Below are 12,422 nucleotides of genomic sequence, written 5' to 3'. Positions count from 1 at the left end.
TGTGGTAAGAAAGGGCCTGGGGCAGATTTCCACATTTCAACTTGAAATCATGAGGTGGCCCCGTGTAGGACCCATGACTCCATGGGGCACACACTTGGCAGCACTAACACGTGCTCCTACCGAAGTACTTCAAATTTAGCCAAAATAAGATGGAGCAGAATAGACTCTAGGTATTTTGAAATGTCATAAAATATTAGGTGAAAGGATTATGCTGTCCAGTTTTTCCTGCTTTGATATTCTGGAAAGAGCTACCATTGTTCTTTGGCAACCAGTGTCAGTGTAATGATTACTCAGTAAGTATGAGATTTGCTTGCCATTTCCCATGGTGGAAGATTTCCTGCTGCAAAGCTCTCAGACTTCTGCTAGTTTGTGTCAGATACAAGCCCATGTGCACAGAGGAAGAGAGAGCCCACACCACATCCAAAGCAACAAGCAAATCCCTGAGCCCTCCAGGGAGCCTTTGGCAGCTGAGTGTTCACAGTGCCTGCTGTAGCCACACTTACTGAAACTGGTCGTTGGTGGGGAGAGCTCCAGATTTAGTGGATCACAGAAAGCTTTGTAAGCTGTTAATTATAGAGTGCACTAGTTGAATGGCTCTTAAATGACTTCTGAGATTGACTCACAGTATTTTGCTTGTTTTTGCTTACACAGCCCAACAATTTTCCCTACAAGGAAGAGATTATGTCTGTGAACCCTACATGTCTGGTTGTGATTATCCTCCTTTTCATAAGTATCATTTTGGCTTTTAAGGTAAGTGCACTGTTGTGTATAAAGTCCACTTCTGGTCATGGGTGGAATGTCCCTTGCTGGGAGTCTGTCTTTAGAAGAGTTCTGGGTAACTACACCCCCAGCAGCCTGATACCTATAGGAAACAGGGTTATAGACATGTGAAAAAGTTGTGAAAAATCTCATAGGCAAACACAAGGACATGTAGTCCACAATGGGGAAGTGTGATTCTTGTAGGAGGAACTCATGGCTTATGAATCCTTTGAAGCAGTGGACAAGGGAGAACCTGTTGAAACAGACTTCTTGTTTTCTCAGAATGTGTTTGGCAGCGTGTCTTGTGAAAAACTTTAAAAACCACCCTAAAATGTGTAGGGAGAAGAGAAAAGGTCACATCACGGACTGTAGCTAGGGAATAAAGATAAATTATCAGTCTTTCCAACACTGTGACCCATGCAGTTCAGTGCATTTGTAAGAGATCTGGGAAGGCGAAGGAACTCTAGCAACGTTTTCTTGCAGTGTCATTCAAAATGGGGAAAATAATTAGTCAAGAAATCTTTGCAGGAGAATCTCATGGGATGGACTGACTGAACAAGGAAATGGTAGAGAAACTCAGTGGTAAAAACTCAGTAGTGGGCACTGAGGAAGGATGCTCTTGTTTCACAAACACTGCTGTGGGCTCTGAAGTAAGAATGACCACTACAAAAGGGACCTTGTAGCTGTTACAGATAGACCCATGAAAATATTAGCTTAGCTCATTTCTGGTCAAACAAGTAAATCAAAGGCTAAGAATATTAAGAAAGGAATAGAAAAACCAAAAATATAAATTGTATAATTTCTTAGCGAGTTCTGATGCCCACCATCTCTGGAAGCATGATTTCCCTTCTGGTGGGTGCCCTGTCTCAGAAAGAATTCTGTAGAGCAGGTAAATAAATCAAAGCAATCTCTCCTGGGAAGAGCACCATAAAGAACTGTCAGACCTGGCAACAGAAGGACACAGGGAATGAGAATCTATTTGCAAACCTAGTGGGTGAGAGGCCTGCAGGTGGCAGGTACCAGGCAAAGAGGAGGGGTAGCATTCCCAGAGCAGCTGGAAAGGGCTCATGTGAAACCACCACATCCAGGTTGACTGTCCAGTGCAGCAGACTCATCCTGCTGTGGGTCAGAAGTTCAAAAGGAGCTCAGAATAAGATCAGACAAATTAATGTAGGAAAAACAATCACCTGTGGCTCCTACTAGTACCCTGAGCATTGGATCTCTTGTAAAATATGCTTTTCTTGCAGCCTTCTATGAGTTTCTCACAGCACAGTGCTGCTGGTTTTGTATTTCTTGTGTGGGACTTTATTTCAGATTAGTCTTGCTCTCTCTACAAAGTAGTTTTGCATTAGATTAGAGAAGTCCCAAAGTGTCACAGTGACACCAAAGGTGCTGCTTCCAGACAATGCATATGTCATATACAGGGAACGTTACTGTGGCAAAAGAGGTAGATGAGGTTATTGAAGCTACTTCAAAATTGGAGAAAGAAACTCAACAGCTAGGGTGTATTAAAGTGCTGTTGGAAGCTGTGCTCACTCCTCTGCTGTGATTTAGCAATAGAGTTCAGCTTTCTGGCCTTATATGTTCACAACCATACAGCTGATTTTATTTGCACTTCTAAGAAATATGTGTGAATTTAATAAATCCATAGATTTTTGAGGTCCCACAGGGAATGTGCTCTGTGATGCAACCAACAGCTTGATTTTACCCCGTGTGGGTCTGGTGTTTCATTGACTAAGTATGTCAATAAAGCTTCAAGCTTATTTAAAAAAAAAAGGCAACTAAAATTGGAATGGCAAAAATGCTTACTACAGAGACAAGAAACCTAAGAAATTAATAGTGCCAAAGACTCATTTTGTTTTTAAGTGGTAAAACATGTTTTTTCCAAGAGTGTATGTGGCTTATGTAATGCTCATTCTAGCAATGTATTATCATATAAATGAGTCGCAAAATATGTGACTTACACAGAAACATATGCTAAAGTCCAGTTAGCATTTTCATTTGAATTTCTTATGTTTCCAGAAGAGCTGCTATGCAGATTTACAGAATCTGCTCCATCAAATAAAAGCTGAACACACACAGATGCATCACATTTCATCTCTGATAGACTTAACAGATGGTACCACATTTATGTATTGAAACTGGTAAGGTACTGTGTATAAAAAAATATGCCTCCTCTCCCTCTGGAGTTCAACTAGAAATAGGGAGAGGAACCAAAACATTGTGACCTAGGAAAAGCTACAGTAGGAAAAGCTGCATTCAACTGGCAGGAAATACTAAACAGAATCACCTAATTCCTCAGAAGTATTTAGTATTATGACACTTTTGGTTTGGGTGAAGCTACACTCAGAGAAGAACACTGCTGAGCAGAAAGCAAGATTATGCAGTATTAGATGCTGGGTTTGTGTTTTGTAGTCATGGGTTTGTGAACATGAGAGGGTGGTAAGAAAGCTAACCACACACAAGCATTTGCCTTTTTAGTCCTTATAATTTACTTGCATCTGAAGTACCTAATGGGAATTTCAGGTGGTTTCACACAGAACACTTTTCAGAGTAGACCAAAGTACATTATTCCATTCACTGTATTTGTCTAGAAACTGAACTGGAGTTGCATACCATGAAACATAGATGCTTCATTTCTGGCTGAGGAAGGACATCCATCAGCACAAATGTATTTATATGTGCATTTGTATACACAGGACTTCAAATTGCATATAGCCAACACTGTGACTTTTGAGTTGTGTCCTCTGCAGTTGGTTTGGACTTTTGAGTCGTGTCCTCTCAGCTCTCCCAGATTCTGAGACAGGACAATTGAGGCTTCAACTTCTCCATCATAGGGAACCTTCTTAGGCTCAAATGAGCTCAGATGAGCATAAATATAATGAGCCAGATTAAACCTTTCCCCAGGCTGCCCCAAGCACTCTGCAGCTTCAGAGTATGGGCTGTTCCTTGGCATTTCTCTTTCTGAACAGTAGGTAGGAAGAGGTAGCTGCCAGTGTGATGTGTTCTCCATAATATGCCTGTAAGCTGCATCTCCAAGGTACTGAGCCCAGAGGTGAGACCACTCTGCATGTCCTGGTGTCCTCAGCAGATGGGAAAAGATAAGAATGAAGTTCTGTGTTCTCCCTGAGAGATTTGGGTGAATGCCCTCAGTCCAAGGGCATTCTTCCTGGCAGGGGGAGAGCCCTGCAACACATCACCTGGCATCTGCTGCCTTCCTGCAGGGCTGTTGGGCAGCACCTGGGACCATGAACACAGCCCCAAGAGCCCAGCTCTGGTCCCCACTCCCAGGAATGCCAGTACATAGCCATGAGGCTGTCACCTGTTCCACAAAGGCCTAGGACAAGTCCCAGCACTGATGATGACAGGATAGTTATGGGAGACTCATCTCTAAAACAGGAATCAGTTGCTTAAAATTGCATACCTCAGTGTGTGTGACTGTTAGCCAACAGCTGATGTCCTGGCCCTGTAAGATGCCGTATAAAGTGTTGCAGAGCAGTGGTTTGGTTTAATACTAATTCTTTCCAATTACAGCATTTCTTTCAGTTCTAAGCAGTTGTTCTTATACAACCCTTTTAAACTCACAAGATACACATTCTAGTGTGCTGAGAAGATGAATTTAATTCCAGATTTTATCAGTACAGCAACCCATTGTTTCTCTCTCTGTAACATCAACATGGGAAATACATGTGGTCAACTGGTCTTCCATTAGCATAATTTGAAATCTTCGTATAAATTTCAGTTTGTGTAGAGATCTTTATCTCATTTTCACCAGTGACTGAAGCCCATCTCAGCTCTGTAAACAGAAAAATCAAAGCAGCTGGGCAGTCAAAGGGGATTCAGTGCAGGCAGCTACTAACCTGAGGGGGCTCTCTTGGGTCTGTGGTGTTCACCCTGCACTGGCTGCCAGTGAGGGGTTACCCAGAGGGCTGCTGGCACCCAGATCAGCACAGACTTTCCCTTGCTGTGTTGCAAGAAGCAGCGCAATACAACAACCTCTAATTTCCACAAAGATGCTGGTCAGTCTTCTGGTCAGGCATCTGATGAACACAGGTCTGCAGTTCATTTCTGTTGTTATGCAGCTAAACAGGTGAGTCTGCAACTGCAACAGTGAGAGACAGGGTGACAAAGTTGTGTGAGTTTCAGATCCTTAGGGTCTCAAGTAATTTCCCACCATCCAAAGGGGAGGACTAAAAGCTGGCTAGAAATAGGCACAGTGCCTGTTTCTACATTCAGCCTTTTTACTCACCTGTCCTTTCTGGTGGTGGCTGCTTGGGGCTGCCTCCCCCAAAAGGTGTCACTGTCTGTCACCAGTATGTGCTGTGGTAAGCAGGAGATCCACTCAAGGGGATTAGGCCAAGGGAGGCCTTTAATCTAGGGCCAATTTCAAATGTGAACATTAGTCTTCTGAGATAAAAATAAATATATTTATATACTGTGTGTCCAGCACCACATTTTAAAGCAGTATAGAAACCTCAGCCAAGTCTTTCAGGAAAGTAAATTGGTAACTGAATCAGGAGCCTCATTTAACAGTGCAGCAGTATTGGTAGAAAATAATAATTAGGAATGAGCTAAATAAAGTTCCAGGTTGAGGAAAACAAGTTTCTGTGAGTCATGGTTTGCAGGCCAGGAGCACATGGCCAGAGCACTTGGACAGGGACATTCTCTGAGCTGCTGCCACTCTCTGCCCTATGCTGGTCAGTGTCTCAGGGCCAGTTCCTTGGTGTGAGCTGGCTGATGACCTCCTTAATTCAAGGAACATACCTCACCCAGTGAGAGACAGCCTGTGCATGCAGAGCTAGGATTTAGAGCTGGGAAAGCTGTAGAGGTTCATTGTGGGGTTAAGTGTGTTTTATTCACCACATGGAATGAGAGCATTAAAAAATAAATCTCCCACTTGCTTCTCCCTGAGAGGATTGTATTATCCAAAACAGGGCTTCCATCACTCTGGGTTTTGACAGAAGGGGTATAGAAATAGTTTTGCAAATAGGTAGGCTTAAAGTAAAGGGTTTCTTATATAGACAGGCTGTGTCCCCACAGAAGTGTACTATATTCAGTCTCTGTTCTGCATTACCTCTTATCCCTTTCCCAGGCTATAGTATCTGAGCACTGAAAGCTGCTGAACTACTTATTACTACTTTAAATTAACAATGACATTTTACTTAATTCTGGAAGAGATGCAGTTCTCCATGTGTGTGCCTTTACTTGTTTCAGTAGCCTGGGGTGGGATTGCACAGCCCACAGCTTGGTCTGCAGAGCCTGTCTAATCTTCCCTTGGGATTTAGCTCATTCCAGAAGCCTTTTGCTCTCTCCATTTGATGGCCAAAATTATTGTCAAAGTCTGCAACAGCTGTAAGTCAATCCAGGGTCTGTAAGGTGCTGTGAAAAAAGAGGAAGCAAATTTACCAGATTTTAGCCAGCCGTGGTGGAAAAAAACCTTCCTGATTTGCAAGCAAGCCATGAGTGAATCACGTGGCATCCTGAAAAACACAGCTCATGTGTGTCAGCTCTGGAGACAGAGGAAGCACAGGGCGGCTCAAAGGGATAAGAGGCTTTTGGAAGGCCATCAGTGCTAGTGAGTCACAAAAGTATGACTCACTCAGTGAGACACACATGCAAATTCAGTGCTGGCAGTTTAATCTACATGTGTTAGGTTTATGGAAGAATTTCTGTGCAGACCCATTAAGTAAAAATATAAGTTGGGCACTATCAAAACACAAAGTTCTCCTCATCACCATCATGTGTGATTACATGAATGTCTTGGTTTGAAAGAAAACAAAAGTAAAACCCTAGCCTCCAACAATGGGAAGCAGAAAGCTCCAGAGAGAACTGCTTTGGTCCTGCCAGCTGCGTTACCGACATCCTGTGGATCTGACTCCAGCTCCTCCACATCTTCCTGCCTCTTATCTTCCTTCCAGGCACTTTGCTCATCTCTGCTACTCAGACTAAAATCTCTCCTGCTCATGACATGGTGGCTATTCTGCCCAACCAGTTAAAAAAGTGGAGACAACTAATTGTTTGACCGGAAGCAGCACTACCCAAGCTCCAAGAGCAAAAGCAGTGAAGTTTATGATCTTGCAGTAGGTTTATTGCTGCTATTACTGGAGGTTTTGTTTTATACTAGGAAAAAAAACCCACCAGTATTTTTAACAATGTTTAAAATGTCAGTAATAACTTCAGATGTCAATAAAAGCTTTTACTTCGGCAATTTTCTCTAGCCAGGCAAGAATACCAAGACCCCAGACCATTCCAGTCACATGGAATCCATTGATTTAATAAGCTCCCTTTATATATTGAAAACCACCATAAGGTGTCCCCAGAACCTTCCGAATTCCAAAGAACCCCAATGCCATCAGTATGGGGAATGACACTGGATTACTCACAGAGCCCCCAGGCATTCTCACAGTCACTGCAGCCAGGGAAGCGACTGCCCCATGCTTCTATCATGCTGATGTTCATGTTTATAAAGAATGGAAATGCTCTATCAGACAAGCATGCATGGTTTATTTTCTGCACAGAGTAATAAATCCCTTTTCTTTTCAGGGGTACTTGATAAGCTGTGTGTGGAACTGTTACCGATACATCAATGGCAGAAACAACTCGGATGTGCTGGTGTACATCACCACCAATGACACTGCGGTAAGGATCTTACATGGCAAACATTTCTGTACTATCATGCATTTAAAGGCTTTATTTTCTGTTTCTGACTCTTTATTTAACTACCTTAATTCCTTTGGCAGTCCTCATCTGTTGATGATGTTTGGACTTGAAACTCAGGGGACTAGCATGCAGTGGTTGCAAATCGCATTTATTGCTAAAACGCTGGTTTTATTTTATGCATATTATCTGTTAAAGAATCTGTGTTAATCATAAACTACAGTTTATCTTGTGGTCCCAGGAATGACCTCCAGTTCTGAGCTCTCCAGCTGTGTGATGATCTGGACTGTGGAGGGACTGATTGGGACTCAAGGATGCCATGGTCTACACCTGCTGTGAAATTCTGATTTATCTATAAAAACTGTGGTTTAGGACACTTAACATCTGGTGTAGTGCTTTACAAACTCACAGAGAAGAGCTAAAAGGCAGCAGAAGTTCAGTGATTCATTTCCCAGTGCATGATGGGGTTTGTATGGTAAGGAGACCAAATGAAACAAAGATCGACATGAAAGAAAATAATAAACAGATTTTAACCTCAAAGAATGGAAGGCATAGGTTCACTTTTTAGTAGTTTAGTGCTTACATGCACATGTGCAAGACATGATTGCTAAGCTTTTTGCAGAAGGCACTGAAGGACTATGGGAAGAAGGGGTCTCTGGAAAAGAGCCAGTTCTGTTTGCAGTGGTTTTGCCATGGAGCTGCTCAGTTCCACCCGGAGGCTCTGTGCCCGAGCAGCCCCTGGGGTGAGCCAGGGCTGATGGAACAAGGCTCTTTACACCATTTACACAACAGAATGAGAGCAGCACAAACTTGGTCCTCTGGATCATCTGGGTGAAATCCCAGGACTGCCTTGCTCAGGTTTTCCTAACTGTGGGTGGTCTCCACACACTGAGGTTTTAGACTGTCAGCTGTAATCCTTTGGAATGAGTGATTCCCATGCAGCCACAAGGGCTTAGTAAACCATCACTACTTTTACATAAAATATGTAACTCTTGCATAGTTATTTGTCTTCTATACCTGAAGCTTCAAGAAAAACATAAGAAGTTTTACAGACCATGATCACGGCTGGCAACCAGGACATTTAAATATAAAAACATGGATTTATTGAGAGCTAAGAAGTATTAGTATTTTCTTTACTGGAATCTACTTTGGATAAACCCAGGAATTAATTGTGAAATTATTTTAATAGCTCTTTCGTTCAGCCTGTAGGTAGTTGTAACTCAGCTTCAAACACTGTTGACTCTACAACCCACAGAGCCAGCAGGCTCAGCAGTGAGAGAGTGTCAGCTGGATTATCTGAGAAACTAAACTTAGTTTTTAAAAGTTACATTAAAACCACCTGCTTCACTGCTGCCTTCATAAGGCAAAAGACTATTTTTAGAGATGCCTGGCTACCAAAGCTCTTCTCAGTACTTTTGTATTTGGTAATAACCAAATGTTTCTGTGGGAAAAGGAAGCCCTTTTATCCCCTTCACAGATGACATGGACTGAGCCTTTAATTTAACTTTGCTTATCTTGCTCTTAGAAGACATCTAAAGCAAAAGCAGGTTGTGAGAAAGGTTGTGCATTCCTAGCTAGGGCTCTGACCATTGGACTCCTTTTCTTCCCCAGTATTTACACTTCTTTAATTTTAATAAGGTGAGAATCTGTTCCTGTAAGGTATGATGCAGCTTTCTTAAGTTCAATAAGATGACATTAAATGAGAAAGAGCTGTGTGGGAATTTATCAGCTAACCAGAAAAAAGTCACTGAAAATTTCCTCTTTGTGAGTACAGAAAGGCTCAGGAGGAAGGTAAGAGGAGAGTTGCTAACAGCCTGAGTTTTGAATTATGTATTTGAGGCGGAGGCAAGCTTCATTCAGACCCATGTCTGACTACTTCTTTCTAGTCAGGGTGAGCACTTTCACCTTTAGGTGACATATTCCATATCCATCTCTTTCACATTGTTCCCTGACAAGCTCCATGGGCGCCCACCAGCACGGTGCACTCAGGGTTGTGATGGAGGAGCTGATGTGCTCCTGAGCAGCCTCTTTCTTTCTTCTGCTCTTTCTGAGCTTCAGAAGGAATGACAGTGTGTGGGGTTAAATCCCCATCATTCTCCACTGTGAGTCAGAAGACAGTTCTTCCCTCTGTTCACTCCCTGGAATCACAGACTTAAGGAGATTATCTTTCCCTGCATGTATGTCTGCATTCCGAAACATACACAAACCCCTCTCCACATGACCGTGAAAAAATACAGGCACAACACTGTTGGTCTAAAATGGCTTCAAAATGAAGTATGGAAGAAAAGGGCTTTGAAAGTGAAATACTGAGGGCCTCTGAGAGTTTAGAGCTCTTGAGGAAACCTTACAAAATTTGGAAATGCTGTGATAGGTCACCGCAGTCTGTGTAATTTATAATATTCTTCCAACATTCAAGTGTACTTTTGTATTAAAATGAAGGTTTTTCATTTTTATGAATGCTGGGAAACTTCTTTCAGCAGGGCTTCTTCATACCAATATGCCTTTAAATCATGAGCTTCAAGTTTCTTAAAAATATGAGTCAGTCTCTGCCCTCTTTATTGAAATAAATATGCCATTTTTAGAATCAAACCTGCTACCTGAATTCCAACAGAGCTGCAGGTCATACCTGCAGGGTATGTTCTCATCTTCAGGGATGTTTTTTGATATGTACTTGTCATCAGCAAGAATCTAAAAGAATCTGTACAAATGGAAGTAAAAATCTAAGTTTAAATATGAGGCTCGGTGAAATTGCTACAGTTTAGAGTAAAAATGTTAAGTATTATGGATTCATAGAATAACAGAATGGTTTGGGTTGGAAGAGACCTTCAAGATCATTTAGTTCCAACCCCTGCCATGAGCAGTGACATCTTCCACTAGACCAGACTGCTCAAAGCCTCTTCCAACCTAGCTTGGAACACTTTTGGGAATGAGCCATCCACAGCTTCTCTGGGCAACCTGTTCCAATGTTTTCCCACCCTCTCAGTAAAGAATTTCTTCCTAATGTCTAATTTACACCTACTCTGAGTTTAAAGCCATTCCCCCTTGTCTTATCACTACATGCTCTTATGAAAAGTTCCACTGCAGCTTTCTTGTAGACCCCCTTTAGATACTGGAAGGTGCTATAAGGTTTCCCTGGAGCCTCCTTTTCTCCATTTTTGTGGCCCTCCTTTGGATTGCCTCCTACAGGTCCTTGCCCTACTTATGAGGAGACCCCCAGAGCTGGATGCTTTCTTCTTTATAGGAGGATTTTGTCTTAAACTCAATCCTCTAGTCTGAATTGCTTCATGCTGCCCATTTACTCTGTTGTTCTCAGCACAGAAATTTCCAGTTAGTTCCCCATGTCAAACTGGTTCTTATAAATAATGCTCATAAATCTGATCTGTAACTAACCTTTTATCAGCTACCAGATAATCTGATTTTTGTCACTCGGTGTAAGTGGTTTAAGCCATCCTTTTTGCAAGTGTGCCATCTGGAGCAAACATCCCTCCTCCTGCTGCAGGCTGTGAATGGGAAACTCCTGCTGCCCACTGGGTGAGAGATCCTCCTTCTGTGACCTTTGATCAAAATTTGACACCACATGAATCTGCCTGGCTTGGCTCCATCAACAGGCTGTGTTATGACATGGGAGGGCCACCTGATGCTGGGCAGGGAATGGCCTGGACCCCAGGCAGGGGGAAGATGTGACACTCATGCTCCTGAGGACCTGAGAATCCAGCTGTGTGCATTAGTCACAGCAGAGTCTCTTGGGAATATGGATCTCCTTCCTCCTAAGTGCTTTTCCAGTACTCTCAGTTTCTGGAGATGTCTGTAGGAGGTTTTGGCATGGCAGTAAAGTAGCTGCCCTGCAGTAATCTGAGGATTGCTTGTCCCACTTTCCCAATCCATAGTAACCTGAGGATTGTTTTTTTCCCCTTTCCCAATCTGGGATTGCTTTCTCCTGCCACCTTCTCAAATGCACCATGGCTGAGGGTTGATTTTCCACACAAGTTTAAACTGTCACAGTAGTACCATGGACATGTTCATCCAGTTTGGAAAAAATGCCAGTGTAGAGGTGCAAAAGATAACCCAAAGTTAGACATTTGTTCTCTGGACCAGTAGCAGCTCTATTGTGCTCTTGGACAGCCAGGGGATTTCAGTCTGTCTATTTTTAACTCTCACTGAAGCCAATCAATGGAAGTTTCATCTCCGGTCATGCTGCCAGTGGGGATAAAATGTAAAGCTGTAAATCTCTCTTCAAAGTGGGATTTAGATCTTTATGTGCTTTATAAAATCGCTTCAATAGATTTTATCTCACATACCCTTATCCGCAATGGTTAACAAGTTACTTTTTTAAAAATGCAGATATATTCCCTCTGTGGACATGACCTCAACTAAGTAACCTGCAATTAATTGGTCAACACTTTTGTTTGCCTTCCCTTTCTCAAAGCAATAGGAGACTTATTTGAGAAGTGCAGAGGTAGATCTTTCATTCCTGCTGGATGATTTCTCTGAGCACAGGAAGAAATTCTTTGGTAAAGTTGGAAGAGCCATTCTTTGTATAATTGTGTTATTAATTTGGTGATTAATTTGGCTATGGACCGAGGGAAGGACCCTTAGACTCATGCCAGTTAAACAGACTGAAGCACGCGATGGATCCCAGAGACAGATAAACCATAGCAAGAGCTCTTATTTCTGATAGGTGCTTTGGAACCTATGGTTTCCAACTGCTGAGCCAGATTTTGGATGGTATGTGTCAGAGTAGAAGACAGCTCAGATAATAATTCTGCTTTAAAAATGTTTTCCCTAAAAATCCTACACACTTGTCAATGCTCACCAGGTAGCTGGTCTTGTGTGGCAGTTTGTGTGCCACAAACTGTTACTGGGCCACTAGATCACAAATATCTTTTTGCAGTGAATAGAAACCAGGGAAATATTTCAAAATGCGCTGACACCTCCAAAATGAATATCCCTGGCATGACTCTCTGAGTGCATTCAGGGCCCCCAGTGGAGTCCAGGCAGAGGACTCT

At 42.5% G+C, this 12,422-nt stretch overlaps 1 protein-coding gene across 1 annotated transcript in view; it reads left to right on the top strand.

Moving 5' to 3' along the window:
* LAPTM4B (lysosomal protein transmembrane 4 beta) overlaps positions 1 to 12,422 on the top strand; it is a 58,846-nt gene that overhangs the window by 32,361 nt on the left and 14,063 nt on the right. The window contains exons 5-6 of the mRNA XM_059485670.1: positions 652 to 750; positions 7,303 to 7,398. Coding sequence (XP_059341653.1) covers positions 652 to 750; positions 7,303 to 7,398 — 195 coding nt within the window. The remainder of the gene's footprint in view (positions 1 to 651; positions 751 to 7,302; positions 7,399 to 12,422) is intronic.

Source organism: Ammospiza nelsoni, chromosome 1 (assembly GCF_027579445.1).
Source record: "Ammospiza nelsoni isolate bAmmNel1 chromosome 1, bAmmNel1.pri, whole genome shotgun sequence".
Lineage (NCBI taxonomy): Eukaryota > Metazoa > Chordata > Aves > Passeriformes > Passerellidae > Ammospiza > Ammospiza nelsoni.
This window is presented reverse-complemented; position numbering and strand designations above follow the sequence as displayed.